The sequence below is a fragment of the Copidosoma floridanum genome, unplaced genomic scaffold, assembly GCF_036245765.1.
Source record: "Copidosoma floridanum isolate Cflo_tuat_1 unplaced genomic scaffold, Cflo_Japanese_pri ptg000013l, whole genome shotgun sequence".
Classification (NCBI taxonomy): domain Eukaryota; kingdom Metazoa; phylum Arthropoda; class Insecta; order Hymenoptera; family Encyrtidae; genus Copidosoma; species Copidosoma floridanum.
Window position 1 is genome coordinate 29,099,176 of NW_028321890.1, and position 16,082 is coordinate 29,115,257.

Here is a 16,082-nt window from a genome sequence, read left to right on the forward strand (position 1 = left end):
CAATCTTTTTTAGATAATTTAGAAGTATATACTTGTCGACACTAATAAATAACTGTAAACTCTATGTGCAACTCTACTAATTCCCATAAGTACTAGATTCTTTTATTTCCTGTAAACAAAATACAGCCGATTAATGAGCGGTTTCACTACTTTCCCTGATAAAAAAAAATTTTTAACTACGTAATTAAAAATTAAAACTACTTATATTTAAATAGAAGGAAACACTAAATATTAATCGTATATAAACAGTAGTGGAACCTGAACATCCAAAAGAACGACGAATTACAGATGACGAATTAGCTCGGCTTTTTCGGACACTTTTTGATCAAGACTACAGTTTGGACATGAATGTCAAAACACATCCGTACAAAAAAATAGACGAAAAGTAAGCTAATTTTCAAATGTAACTAATAAATTCTATTCAAATTTTGTAATGTTTCCTTTTTTCATGTTTGTCAATTACAGGTTTTTCACTGTTAAATCGAATCTCTTTGAAGTCCAGACGACCAAAACCTTTTTAAAAATGTGCCATAACTACAAGTTACCAGAGTCAGAATTACATAATAACCAAAGGCAATTAATCATAGATGAACAGAACTCGCTGCTCAACACATTCCTTGAAACGAAAGTATTGTCCACCGCGATGAATTTCCTCGCTAGCAAGGACTTTATTAAAAATGATATCAACGAGTACAAAAAAAGTTTGCAAAATCTGTGGTTTGACTCGGTCTGGAGATCAGATCATTATGTAGCAGGGAGCAGTGCATTCGAGGCAGTTTTTGTCACCACAGAAAACGATGGCCCTTTTAACTGGATCTATGCAGCAAAAATGGAAGAACAGAATAGGCTCCAACTTTCAGCGTTAAAATGGATTTCCAATTTTGATTCAGTCTACGTAAGCCATCTTTGTTTTATTTCATTTATAATATGTGGAAATTTCAAAAATATGTTTATGTTACGTTCGCATTTCAATTTTCGATTCGATTACACTGCTAGTTTGATGATCGTGTAAACGTCTTTTTGTTTGCAGGATCATAAAATACAGCTCGTAACTTTTAAAAACATTACATTTGATGGCGATCAAGTAACGGCGAATAAATTAATTCTTGTTGGCACATCACCCGAGTTAGAAATGGCCTTGTATACGGTCTGTTTCTACGTGAGACCTAATTCTGACTGCTCAGTATATTTGGGAAATATCAAATTAACTATTAGAGTATCTGAAAAAGAATACTGGGGAAAACGAACCATTTACAACGTCCATTTAAGAGCTATCGATGAAAATGAATAGAAACCAGGACTATAGTATACTACTAATTTTTTCGTACAAATGTGATGAGAATACTGTGGAACTGACTTGATAGTAAAGAAAAAAATAAAGATTTTTGTTTGAAAATTATATTTATAGAACAAGTTTTGTTCATTAATAATAATAAGAATCCAAATTTAAAGTTTTACTTATACTATTCATTGTTTCCCTGTTGCATGAAAAAAAAAATGTAATTCATTTAAGCGATTTTGTATACATTGGCTTGGTGTAAATTATTTTACTGAATGGAAAATACATTTGGTCTGAAATTAGTAAATGTCGAATAGAGCTGTATGTAATGACAAGCACAAATGAAGCCGCAACTTGAACAATTTTATTCCATGAAACATTTTTTTTTTTTTTTTTAATTTAGCTTCTCACCTGTAAGATGTTTTATGGAGGAGTATAAAAATTGCTAAGTGTCCTGTCCACTTTATGTACGTCTGCTTACAAGATTCTTGGACGTAACTTTACATTTACACACGTGCGTGCTAAAACGCATTGCGTGTACAGGGTGTCCTACGCGCGTATACAATACCGCTCCCGTCGTTTTATCGTTTTATTGTCATTTATTATTTCATCGCTCGACGTTTCACACATTTCCGCCATGCCTAAGTGTATTTATCCACTTGTACCCGTCGAATCGAAATTTTATGGGCCCCAACGTTACACACGAAACGGCACATTTCCTTTTTATCCCTCAAAATTTACGAAACACGCCAGTCTGTGGTTTTCTTCTTTTCTCAATTATGTATTCTTTGGGACCTAAATGCTTCTTTCACATGAAACCCGAACAACGGAGTCGCAGCTAGGTTTAGCTGCGGAACGTAAAATAAAAAAAAGGCCACTCTAATGATATACCTAGGTACCGTCTTCGTGTCGGAATAAAAAAGAAAAAAAAGAAACAACAATAATCACGTTATTCAGAGATCCGCGGCGCTTGTCGTGTATACAATGTATATGTATATGGGAAAAGACCCTCGTGTAGAGGTGGCTATTATACTACATCTACACGCGAGGCGGACGTAATATTGATCCTGAGAGTCTCTCATAGCTCACCACAAAATCAAAGCTCCGATGCTAAACCTAGATCTATCAAAAACACGCGCGGTCCCCTTGCCACACCCCAGTATATTATATATTACGTGCCATTATGTGTGCAGCAATTGGTATATGTAGGGAATCGGTAAATTTTACGTCGAAAAATTTCACGCGGTTCGAGAGAATGAGAAATCGACAGGTGCGAGGAGCGAACGAAAAGATCAAAGGGGACCTGCCGCGCTAATAACACAAGCGCGGTTACATATAGGTGTACAATACGGACGGGAGTCGGGTCTCCACATCACGCGCGCCTGATGGCCTCCAGCGTGTATGGGTTATATATACCTATGTTACAAGCAATTATTATTACAAAAAAAAAAAAATAATAATAAATGTATACCTGCATGCTTTTGCGGAAATTTGGAGGTGCTATTATTTATAAACGATGACCATGTATTGGTGCAGTGTGTATAAATTGTGGATAATGTGTGCATACTGAAATTGTATAAGCGTATACTTTCGCTTTGGAAATAACGAAAACAAGAAAAAACAAAAAATTAATGTAGCAAGTATCGTGGTTTTGGTTTGTTTATTCTGTACAAACCAATTTCATTTATTGATCTATCGTGCATCCAACTTACAGGTATAATATTAGAAATTACAAATTTTTTTGTAATGAGTTGCTTTGAAGGTTTTTTCACCGAAATTTGAGGAATGATTTTTATTTCTTTTTGTTCTTGTATTTTCATTAATTTTGGGAACATTAATTTTTTAATTACAATTCATTTAACTTCAGACATTGATTTTTTGTTATTTGTTTTTTTTTTTTGAAAATTTTTCACCAACTTAGTGATGATAAAAAATCATGCTGCGTTGTAAGTACGAATCAAAAAAGTAAAAAACAGGTGGCGGATGTGGCGAGCTTTCAACTCTATTTGTCTCGCCGCCGACTACTATGTGTACCTACTATCGAAGGGTGTAAAGGCTTAAGTATAACGACACAAACTGTCATACAAAATATTATTCGTCAATATAATTTAAAAATGCGTTATTTCAATACGTAGTGCTTGCTTAAATTGACAGTTGTTAACTATTTCAATACATTTTTTAATTATTTATTTCAATATTTTATCTTTTACCATTCTTCGAACCCTACTATATATGATCACAGGAAAAGTTTTTCTTAATTTTATTAATTAACAGCTGTTAGATGCTATTTAAGTATTTAAGAAACTCATTTCGTAAATTATTTATATTATTATTTCTATCATTTATTTTTCGATCCCTGCTACATGCATGAATACAAAATTTTTTTTTGTAACTTTATTATTAAAACTCTTTTTTATTCAAACAAAGTTTATTTTTCACTGATGAACTATAAATTCTTCAATTACAAAAGTTATATGAGTGATTGAGTTATTTAGAAAATTAAAAAAAAAAAATAGATACTCGATGTGTCCTCTACGTAAAATTTTTGAATTACTTGTTTCAATAAAAATATTATTTCCGTTCGAGAGAACTGAAAGATAATAGTTTGTATGAAAAAAATTGAAAAAGTGATACTTTGTTGAAATAATAGACGCACAGTATACTAAAAGAATTGATGCATTTCCTCATGAAATATAAAAAGAAACAATTGAAATCTAAAAAAAAGTATTTCAATTATGTACATACATATATATATATTATATAAAAGTTTAAACTTTTGTTTTTGTTACTTACTATCGATAAAGTGGACTTATCGTTCGATGATAATGCCACCTTTAGTCACCTGTAGTACCGATGCAGTTCAGCATAATTTTATGGCGCGCTGATCGTTATTTTTTATTTTGCATTAGACATCGTGTAGCATTATTAAGTTAATACTTAAAATACCTAAGTTGTTGGGGTGAATTGAAAATTCACTTGTTTTTAAAACCGTTTAATGTACGGTATTTGTGCAAATGTCTTTTCTTTGGGAAAAAGCTACTGCATAAATTGTTAAATAGCACAAATAAGTGACAGAATGAACGAGGCCTTGGTTAGGGGAGTGAAAAACTCCTTAAACAAACAACATTATACAATGAATGATTCTTGGCTGTCAGAATGCATCGAATATTATTTCAGTGAACACTCCAATGTAAGTTTTTTTTCATTCCCATTATACACACTCATGGATTTTTGCTCAATATTGTTGTAGTCGTTATTGGTAATGAATATTGACATTTTAGGCATCACAAGAAGAAATCATAACTTTTGTTATGAATCAATGGGCGCTGTATGATTTAAGAGAAATTAACAATGAAAAAGGATGCCTGCCTAGAGGTTTGGCACAACAGAAATGCACGACACTTCCTGGAAAATATATACTTCAGGTTTTTACTCAACACAGTTTCTCATCATTCTATTGATGTCATTTTAATATATTTGTAATTTTATTCTTCTCAGATGGATAAAATATATGACATCTCCCAGTCTAAGTATAAGCAACTTGAAAAAATAAGAAATGTGTCAATTGAAAATGTTGAAGCAACTGAACGTGAAAATATACAAGATGACAAGTTTCAAAATTTCGAGCCCAAGTCAAAAAGAATGTTACAGTTATTTTTAACCGATGGAGTGCAAGATGTTATTGCTATTGAATATAAGCCAATAAGATTTTTAAAGGCAAAAAATTCTCTTCAATAGACGGTTTTTTTTCTGAACTGTGTTAACATACTTGTAATGCTTCTCCTTTAGGATACTTTATTTCCGGGATTCAAAGTAATGATCAAAGGACCCGTCATATGCAGAAAAGGTGTCATATTACTGGAAGAGACAAATATCATGGGCATCAGTGGTGAAGTTGATAGTTTATTAATTACTAATGCTGTAGAAAATGTTTTTGCCAGAGCTCTGTAAGTTATAGCTGTAGTTAATTACTTAAGGCACAAGATTAAAAAAATTTTCTCCTTATTGTTATATACATATCCAACAGAAATTTAGAAGAAAATCCAGATCCATATAATGATAACAAGAAAACTCAAAACAATCAAACCCAATCCACCCAAGCAACAATTCAAACAGATGATGACTTTGATATCGATTCACAAGTCTTAGATCAGATTGACAAGCAAATTAATCAACAAACTTCTAGTATCAGCAAAAATACATCCTCATCTTTGAGGTATACACCAAGTCAAACGTCTGAAGTGAATACCTCAAATTGTCATCAGAGGCAAAATTCTTCTACCGTAAAGAAAACTGAAAATTTAAACACTCCGGGATCACGAAGTCAACAGTCGTTAGGAACCACTGTGGATAAAAATAAAACGCCGCAACAAAAACATAACAATGCAAATAAAGAAAGATTGATTCAATTCGAAGATGATGGAGACTCGTTTTTAGAAATGGTTGATGATAACGCATTTCAAAGCATACCTATGTCTAAACCTACTTTTAAAATACCTCCACTACCCACACCCCTGAGTAGCAAACTCTCTAATTTACCAAAAGCAACACCAAATTCCATTGTTGATGACTTTCCAACAGATGATGAAATGTATCATTTAACAGACTCTTTTACAACTTCTATCAAATCAAAGTCTCAAAGTACAACAAATTTATCAAACATTGCACCATGCAGCTCCATTAGCGCCAGTAAAAATAATACTAGTAAAGAAAATAATACTTTGAAAAGTGTTTCAAACCAAATTTCAAGTAAAGGTGGAAATAATAATCTTCCACAAAAATTGTACAATACAAAAAAATTTAGTATTCCAGATGATGATTTTGATTTAGGTGATGTTAATATGGAAACGGATGATTTTTATGATTACTTTAACAAAAATGAAGTCAGCACAAATACTGAAAAATCCAATCAATTATCAATTAGTTTATCCAAGTCAAAGGAATCAAAGATAAATAACGATTGTTTATCTCGTGGTAGTAAAAATAGTGCAAGCTCCAAGCACTCATCAAGTGAAACTAATTTTGGTATTGAGAACGATTCTTTACCAAAAATGGATATGGAATTTAATGATGAATTTGACATTGAATTCGAAGCTATAGAAAACAAAGACTTTAAGTCCTGTATTGATCAACAAGCAGATAGTAAAAAATTCAAGGTAACAGATACAAAAAACTTACCAGTTAAGGCTAAAAATCAAAGTCAAAGTAATTTTTCTGAACAATTTGGAAATAAAAGATCACGAGTAAGAAAGTTTTTTAATTACAGTCCAAACAAAATTTCATACTGTTTTTCATTTTCGATTAAAAAATAAGTACAATTTTCAGGAAGCCACATCTTCTACATCTTCCTCTGAAGATATTCCTCAAAAAGTACCTCGTTTAAGTGGTACTCCAAAGTCTAATAAATCTAATGGAAGAAAAATAACAGATTTTCTTACCAGTCCTACTAATCCAACGAGTTCTACTAAAAATAAACAATCCCCCTTACTCACTGAGGATGGTATAAAATGCTGTGAGTTTTTGAAAGATTCATTGAAGTTATGCAAAAAAATGGACTCAGCACGTATAATAGTCAGAGGAAAAGTAAAAAATGTTGTTAAATTAAATTTGCTTAAAAACGAAAAAGGGCAATACTTTCATTTGGAAGGTACTATTTCAGATGATACTGCAAATTTGGATGTTGTTTTTTCTTCCGAGGTATCATAACATTTTTCTGCAGTTACTTAAAAATACTATTTGTTGATCTATGTGTGATCTTTTTTTTTCACTTTTAGATATTAGAAAAGATTATTGGATATAGTACTCAAGAGTTCAGTCAAAAAAGAAAACAGAGTAAAACTGATCCAAGCATTAAAGATCAACTCAGAGAGGTAAATTAAGATGTAATAACGGAAATATTTTGTTTTTACAAATTTTGACATAATATTTTTTAGGATTTAAAAAAAGCCCAGCAAAAACTGATAGTTATGGATGAATTAATGGAAATACAATTAAGAAAGAACGAAAAAGCTGTGATTCTAAATAGCGTAAAATTAACCAAGGAACAAAAAAAAAGTATTGACGATAGAGTGAAATTGATTAATGCAAGATAAATTTTTCGTAAGTTACTCGAATAATAGAAAGAAATAAGGAAAGCTCTGAAGGAATCTTGATCATTTATTGAGGATAAATGTGCTGCCCAACAGCCCAATTATCCTAGTTCCTACTACTTTTTTGACAAATGAATGTGATTATCAAAAGCAAGTTATATATTAAGATAATTTATTTTATGTGTTAAATATTTAATACTTTTATAAGAAAATAAAAAAAAATTTAATTTTCAAGTAACATCTCTTTATATCAATTTTGAAACTAAAAATCATACACACGTTCGTTAATATGACTCTAAACAGTCCGAAATATCGAACACAGAGAAATGGTAAATCAACATTCAACATCATCAAAGATCAAAGAAATAGCTAAATTTGTCTAAAAAATTTTTCAAGTGAAAAAATAAATAGGTGTTAATACATAGGCATGGGTTAGTTTTCGAATTTTGAAATTCGGGAGTAATTAAAAATTCGAGTTTTAAACCACCAAGAAACAATACTTATCGTGAAAGCTATTTTATCACATTTGAACGTATTAAATCTTGATAACTCCATTGTTAATTGTTTCATGAGTCATATTTAGATCGATTATGATTCGAATAACATCTCGTAAGGGTTTTTTAAAGCACACCCTAAGTATTCACGGGCGCTAATATATTATAAAATCGATTCGCCGGTTTTGCCTTATTGTTCTACCAAAGTCAATGACCCTATCAATTGTGAGAATATATATAGGGTACATATCTGCAAACTGCAAGAATTAAACGATAATTCCGTAATACATAATAAAAGCACGTGCACTTTTACATTAAGTACACAATGTCCATGTAAATATCTGTAGTATAATATATGCAAATTCAATGCAACTAAAAATATATATCTTTGTATCTCCCCTCTCACTTCCCGCCGCGAGTAATATGATATTACATACTTTTTAGAACATACTATGTAAATTTTTGCAGAGATTCTGTTTTTTTACGATAGTACTTAGCATATGATTATTATGAATGGGAATTAATAAGTATAAGTATATATGTATAGGGAAAAAAAAACATGTTCGATTGATTACCCGAGAGACACCGAGACTCCCGAGAGTCTAGCCGAGCCTTGCCGAGTAATTCCGAATCTGTTTATATGATAGAAGAAAGAAAGAGACAGAAGAAAGTGACATATATAGAGGAGGGGATAAGTTATTTTTTAATATATATATATGTAGAACCTGTCTGCTATACACGCTCTTGGACGTCTTCTGCTCCTGCGATCATCGCATCATCACAATAAATTATCATTGCATCGTCGTCTGTCGCCGTGTGTTGTTGCTGCATATGCACGGATAACATATATACAATAAACCATATAATCGGCAGGTGTTCCATATATATACGCGTGCGCTCCTCCCGTGTTCGTTTCTATTTTTCATCCGACTGTTGTGTCCGTGCAGTGCTGTTTCTTTTTATTGTCCTCCCGCTGATTCAGCTGATTGTCAAATAGAGCCAACGATCATCGTGTGGATGCGAGACTCGGGGTAGTCGGGGTGGACAAACATGTGTAAACTCCATTCTTTGGCCTGTGCGCTCGTCCATGCTGGCTGCAGGCTTAATAGTACAGTGTACTGTAATTAACAACAAATAATATACATAGCAAATGCAAAAACGAGAAGAAGAGTAAAAACAACAACAACAAGCACTGTATAATTGAAAAAAAAGCGCTGTGGCCTCGTCACGCGCCAACGAGACGCGCTGTTATTGTTGTGACTGCAGTAGCCTGAGGAGGAGGCTCTACCGAGTGCCGAGCTCGCCCTATTCCATCTCGCTTTCGCCCTTTCCAGCCACCGTCATGTCGGAGGTGCGCAAGAGGACGGTACCCGAGCCTAAGGCCGCTGATACCGCTGTCGAGGATCAGGTCTGTCATGTGCTGCTTAAAACCACCTTCCCCTGCATAATTTTGTTGTGTACTCGTTTATACGGGATCGGAGAGTACCTAATATACTCTACAGAGTCCATGCAATGATGACTCTTGAAAAAGTAGCAAGTCACCTGTTGTTAATTATGCAGCAAAATAAGAGCGACACTTGCCCTCTGATTCTGTTCTTTTATTCACCTTACCACAATCTTTTTTTTTTGTTCGTTCCTTTTTTACTTTGTTCAATCTATTTAACAATTATTCGCGGTCGACGGCTACAAAGATATAATATTATCCAAGAACAACAAATCCGTGCAGGCGTGGAACCGGAGCCTGCAGTGTTATAATACTTAATTCCTCTGCGTCAATCCCTCCTGTTCTCATACCTCACATTGACGTACATCGCGGCTACTTTTACTTCTTTAAGTAATTCTCAAAAGCCTGTTCATGTATGTAACATCGAGAGCTTTTCACATGCTATGTCGTTTTATAATTTGAGCTCGCCCACGAGTGCAGATACATGTATACCTTATATATAAATATACACTTACCCTCTTCCCACGCACCAAGGATCGTATACATGATGATAATTTATATACGTATAGGTTTATTATAACAATTGCTTACTGACGTAAATATTCTTGGGAAATGTTAGCGATTGCACACACACATACTATATAGATCTTGTGTATTTTTATGCACATAAATACGTATACACGACATGTTTTGGCATATATCAGTATGCAGGAGTGAAGTAAATATTTTTACTGGTCCAAGTATATAGACGCAAACGCAAGTAACCGGCTGACTATAATTACGTACCCGTGCATTTTCTGATAAGCATACGATACGAAATAAACTAAAGTGCGTCGATGCTTATCGGGTATAACATAAATATACAATGTACAAGATACCTCTCTTTCTCTCTCTCTCTCGTGTTCTGTCAATGAATGACAGAATGACTCGGTTCCTTTGTATTACACACACTCGCGGCTTGTCAATACTTATTACTTACACTATCCTCTTTATCAGGCTGAACTTTTGATAACTCACTCACGTTATACGTTTGCAACATGTAAAACCGCAAAGTTCCGGCTAGCCGGCACAATCTCCCGAGCATTATTTGCTTTTTGTTGTTAATTCTGTGAAGCATACGCGCGCGCGCGCAACTTATTTTTAAACTTGGTCAATTAATTAAGTGCATATACTTGCGACAACTTGGAGTTTACGGCTGATGTCTTTGCTTATTTATATATGTTATGATATTGGCTTTTTGAAACATTTTTTAGGACATTGGTATTTACTGGTTTTGACTGTCTAACAAAATTTTTTTACTTGAAATTTTTTTTTACAATTTCGTTAAAAGTAATGATATCATAGCTTATTGGAAGGCGTTTTTGATATCCCATATCTCGCTCTAAAGCACTTTTTAATGGATTTTTTGGCTGCTATTATTGTTGTAAAATTAAAGTATTGCAGATTATCTGCTTTCATAATTTTTTGAGCTTTAGGTATAGCGTATGTGAAATAAAAAGTTTCGCTTACGTTTTATCAACTCTACCTGTTGTTTCATAAATTATCTGTTTTGCTCGTTACTTTGATTAACAGAAGGAAGATGTGGAGTCCGAGGATGATGCGAAACTTGATGTTGATGAACTTTCAAAGACACTACCACAAGGGACAAATCATACCCCAGAATTGCTTGATTCTGCACTTGCCGGCTTACCCCCACGGTAATTGTTTTTTGTGCAATGCGAAAAGACAATCCTTTGTAAAATTTCAATGACTCGTTTTAATATGTTTTGTAGCTGGAAAAACTGGGTCATTCGGGGTATCTTTACTCTCTTGATGATAGGAGGATTCTGTCTAATCATTTATGGTGGTCCTCTAGCATTAATGATTACAGTGGGTAGAATTTTTTTTTTAAACATGGGTACTTTTCTTATTATTGGCACCAACTGACATTGTCATCTTTTCATCCACAGGTTTTAATTGTACAAGTAAAATGCTTTGAAGAAATCATCAACATTGGATATGCAGTGTACAGGATTCACGGATTACCCTGGTTTCGTTCGCTATCTTGGTACTTTTTAATTACTTCCAATTATTTTTTCTATGGAGAAAATTTAATGGATTACTTTGCGGTCGTTATCAATAGAACGGTGAGTAAAATAATGTAATTTAACAAAGAAAAAAAAATCGTTTTTTTTTGTGTACAAATTTAAATTGTTTTTTAATCAAAAAAATTTATTCCCTTTTAATTTCAATGGAAGAAAAAAGTTCGTTCAAACGTACGATGCAAAATCAATAGTATTCGTAGTTATGTATCATTGCTTTAACTTGTAAGATTTCACATAACAACCACTAAGGCTTCTGGCGTCGATAAATTTAAAGAGCTTTCAAAATCTGTCTTCTAATGTAATGCTGTAACTTATGTAATGAATTTTTCAGGATTACTTACGATTCCTCGTGACGTATCACAGATTTTTATCATTTTGTTTGTACATAATCGGGTTCGTTTGGTTTGTACTTTCACTGGTGAAAAAGTACTATATGAAACAGTTTTCTTTGTTCGCCTGGACACACGTTGCTCTGTTAATAGTCGTTACTCAAAGTTATTTAATTATTCAGAATATTTTTGAAGGCTTAATATGGTGAGTTCAATTAAATATTTTTGATACAAGCTTTCATAAAAATTTCAATTTTATCATTCCGTTTGCGATTTTTCCAGGTTTATTGTACCAGTCAGCATGATTGTTATTAACGATGTGATGGCATATATGTTTGGATTCTTCTTTGGTAGAACCCCATTGATACAATTGTCACCCAAGAAAACTTGGGAAGGCTTTATTGGCGGTGGTTTTTCGACTGTCGCGCTTGGAGTCTTGGTTTGTAAATTACTTTGATCAAAAGCGGTTCACGTACTTGCTTTTTTTTAATCAAACAATGAAATGTTTCAGATATCGTACGCCATGTGTCAATATCGTTACTTCGTTTGTCCCATTGAATATAGCGAAACTCTTGGCAGGATGACTATGGATTGTGAACCTTCTTACCTGTTCAAGCCTCAAGAATATAATGTGCCGCAGTCTTTACTAGTCATACCTAATCTAGTAACTGTCAAATTTATATTCAATTTGTTTTTTTGTAGTCCATGTATATGTATCCTTAATCTATTAAATTTTTATTTTTAGTTTAATTGGAAGTCAACCATCACGGTTTATCCATTTATGTTGCATTCCTTGTCATTGTCTGTGTTCAGTTCAGTGATAGGGCCATTTGGTGGTTTCTTCGCAAGTGGTTTCAAAAGAGCGTTTAAAATCAAGGTAGGGCATAATATCGTTGTACAACCTGCAATTGTAAAAATAGTTTTTTTAATTAAAAAAAAATTTCAGGACTTTGGTGACGTAATACCCGGTCACGGAGGAATAATGGACAGATTCGACTGTCAATATTTGATGGCAACATTTGTTAATGTGTACATCTCGTCTTTTATTCACACAGCTACACCCCAGAAACTCTTGCAACAGGTTTGTTAAACAGGGATTATTTATTTTAAATCACTTAAAAGTGTGAGTTACAATATGAATCAATTAATGTTGTAGGTATTTTCATTAAAACCAGAACAACAACTTCAATTATTCCAGACATTACAGGACTCACTGCAGAACAGAGGTCTCTTAAATTCTTCCTAAATATTGTTTAATAACGAAACGATGAATATTTTTCGTTAATTACAATAGCTACCTGATTACCAAGTTATTTAATGGACAGGTCTACTTATTGTTGGACAGCCTATTTGGTTAGTCTGAAGATAACTCCTTGATCAGTCTTGAACGATTTTTATTTTTATTTTTTTATTTTTATGAATTTTTTTTTTATTTTTTTTTTTAATGACTCATAACTCTCATTCTGAGAGCAATTAAATGGCTTTTATCCCATACTCTCGTCGAGCTTACGTTATAAGCTTAGTCAAGCAAACCTCAAGCCACAATCTGGCAGAATTGTGCAACTAGGTTTTGATGGTTTGATGGAGGAAATCGCAAACTTTTGTTTCCATATCGTTAAGTTTTAATGCTTGAATCCTACAATTTGTAAATAACTTTTTATTTTCTTTATCAGTTTTTTTAATTAACATATAGTTTAAACGCAAATAGATCTCGCAAAGCTTTACCTTTGTGCATTTAAAAGATACAGTGTATTTAATTGTTTGTCTGATCAAAGATTATTTAAAGGCGGCACTAGTAAGTTATTGCTTAAATTCGTGTATTCGAGTTGTTAATTTATTACTATTTTTTTTTTTTTTGTTTGTTAATTATCCAATATTTTTTGAAAGAAAAAATAGAAAAAATTTTAAAAGCGTTCAAAGTTTTGTGGATCTCTATACGTTAGACGTGTATAAATGTATTTCTCTGCATTTATTCAGACTGGAATATAGTCTGAGCAGCTCATCAGCAACCTGAAATTGCATGATATATGTACGCAGTAATGCAACTTTGTGTGTATATGTGTATTTAAAAAATCTCATTTAGATTAGTCTAAATCGAAAAATTGAAACATGACCAATATAGTTAATTAGCGATGACCAATTTTCTTTGTTTTCTCGTCTTCATTCATGTAAAAAAAAATTTCAAATCGTGAAAAAGAAATTGAAAGCAACGGCATTCTTAATCATAGAAAATAACATTTGCTTGCGCTGCAAGTTCTTGTGCAATAAATAGTGCAAGCTCGTTTGGTGATAAATAATAAACAATCTCAACAGCTATAAAGTCAGGTAAATAAAAAAAGCCTACTGGCTAATTTAGATACTAAATGAATAAATAAAGTCCAGGAGTTTTATGAAGCGAGAATACTCCGGTATACTTACACTCAGTGAGTCCTACTTGTACGTATATTTTGTTACGTTTTACGCTTAAAAAACACATAGAGGTATGATTACAGAAAAGTAAACGGATGTTTTATTATTGTTGACTGATTTGGATGTTTAATTGCGTGAGCATCGGAAAACGAGTGCGAGAATTAACGTGTGCGCGAGTGCGTGGGCAAAAAGAAACGTAAAAGATTATATTAGAGATGATAAATGTTTATGTATATGGATATTACGAATTACGAAATGTTACAACACCTGTATATTTTAATGTGACGGTGTCTTAAGTTATATGTAAATGGAAAAAAAAACAAAAAAACAATTATGTACCTATATTGAATCTATTTATGATATGTAGTGATGGAAAACTTGAAAATAAAAATAATGATTTGCGTAACATGTGCAATCGAAATAAAGAAAAATATTAATCATAAAGGAAAAAAAGTAAATTTTATTGAACTCCATGGAATTTAATTTTATGAAAAATAAATAAAATGGTGAATGGAGAGAAACACGTTTGGCCTGGAATTTAATTTTTTGCCGTCTCGATCGCTTCATGGTAAGTATATATCAGACATCGGTATAGTTTCTACGAGATAACGAGCTACATGATTTTATTTGTTGGCTTTTCGTATTTTTTATGCAAATTTTATCGGTTATTCAAAGTTCAAAGTATATTACCACTGACGTTATGCACTCGTTTGGTATTGTGTATATATTATACTCATGTCACAACGATTGTACGCTATGTTATCTAGAAGATTTCGATACTTTTTCTAGCAACTTCGCAAAACACTTTGATCCTACAAGTTGTGGCATTCAAGATAATCAAGATTAATAAAATCCAAAGCGATGCTACCAATTGTTTTTTTTTTTGATTAAAATATTCATAGCAAAAAAAAACGATCAAACGCGATACATGTATCACGTATTCAAAACAACACAATTTACATTTTACACAGATTAGAATTAGCATACTTATTGGTAAACTACAGATTGCTATTTGTATTTTTTTTTTTTTAACTGCTAACGTTTATACGAAAAAACGTGCACGCGCGCTTGAACATATCTATTTTAGGGATGCGGCTTAATCAAATATTATTATTTAATTAGGTGTATATATAGTTGTGCATGAGAAAATGTGAATATTTATATTCTATGCGATACGCGGCTCTCTTTTGTGTTGGGGGAGAAGAATTTTGGAGTCACGCGTCGCATTGCGGAAGTGCGAACTTTAGGTATATATATGTATAAAAAGCTCCACTGACGTATGTGACATTTTTTTTCTCTTTATTTTCTCGAATCGATGCAAAAGGCGTTCTCTGGTTAGGTGTTTTTTTGTTTTTTTTTTTGTTTACAATTATAAATTAGCGAGGGTGACTGCACATGTACGTGCGGATATCCTTACAAATGACGAGGGAACTAATAAATTTTCGAATCAGCGGCATTGGTGGGGGTGTGCGTAATGCAGGTGGCCTTTTTTACTATGGACAATATATCAGCAGTTCGAGGTACAGCAATAGGTACTACCATGTTTGTACATTTCAACTAAGCAGTAGTAAAGAGCTATATTATAGAGAACAAAGAAAGAGTGAGGAAAAGTGAATCGGCCATTCTTGTTCGGACATTTTCGTAGTAATATAATATAATAGTTATTATTAAAAATAGTTTTAATAATAATCTTCCTAATTCCAGGGAAGGATAAATAAGCGCAGCTGGAGGAAGTTGTCAGTCAGAGATGATGCTACCGTGCGCCTCTCTTTCTCTCTCTCTATACAAAGTACCGCTGATCCCGCAACTTATATGGAACGGGATTTTTGCCGTATACTCCTGTACCGGATGTGCTTGGTGAATTAATAATTACTTTCGGTTAAATCACCGACTACTATACGTGTACAATTGAAGGTATCCTACAGAAGATAAAATAAAACAGACGACTTGGATT

The 16,082-nt window shown here is 32.9% G+C and overlaps 2 protein-coding genes across 2 annotated transcripts; both read left to right on the forward strand.

The window, feature by feature from the left end:
* Positions 1-4,243: 4,243 nt before the first annotated feature.
* LOC106640646 (uncharacterized) lies at positions 4,244-7,603 on the forward strand. The gene is made up of 8 exons (XM_014354739.2): positions 4,244-4,469; positions 4,561-4,704; positions 4,778-4,996; positions 5,069-5,226; positions 5,307-6,522; positions 6,605-6,976; positions 7,054-7,149; positions 7,213-7,603. Exons 1-8 carry the CDS (start codon positions 4,356-4,358, stop codon positions 7,369-7,371), a joined length of 2,478 nt encoding a protein of 825 aa, XP_014210225.2. The 5' UTR covers positions 4,244-4,355; the 3' UTR covers positions 7,372-7,603.
* Positions 7,604-8,655: 1,052 nt separating this feature from the next.
* Cds (CDP-diacylglycerol synthase) lies at positions 8,656-13,139 on the forward strand. The gene is made up of 10 exons (XM_014354764.2): positions 8,656-9,270; positions 10,879-11,003; positions 11,079-11,175; positions 11,256-11,432; positions 11,722-11,924; positions 12,002-12,158; positions 12,231-12,383; positions 12,465-12,596; positions 12,666-12,800; positions 12,876-13,139. The coding sequence occupies exons 1-10, from the start codon at positions 9,205-9,207 to the stop codon at positions 12,963-12,965; spliced, it is 1,335 nt and encodes a 444-aa protein (XP_014210250.2). The 5' UTR covers positions 8,656-9,204; the 3' UTR covers positions 12,966-13,139.
* The last annotated feature ends 2,943 nt before the right edge of the window (positions 13,140-16,082 follow it).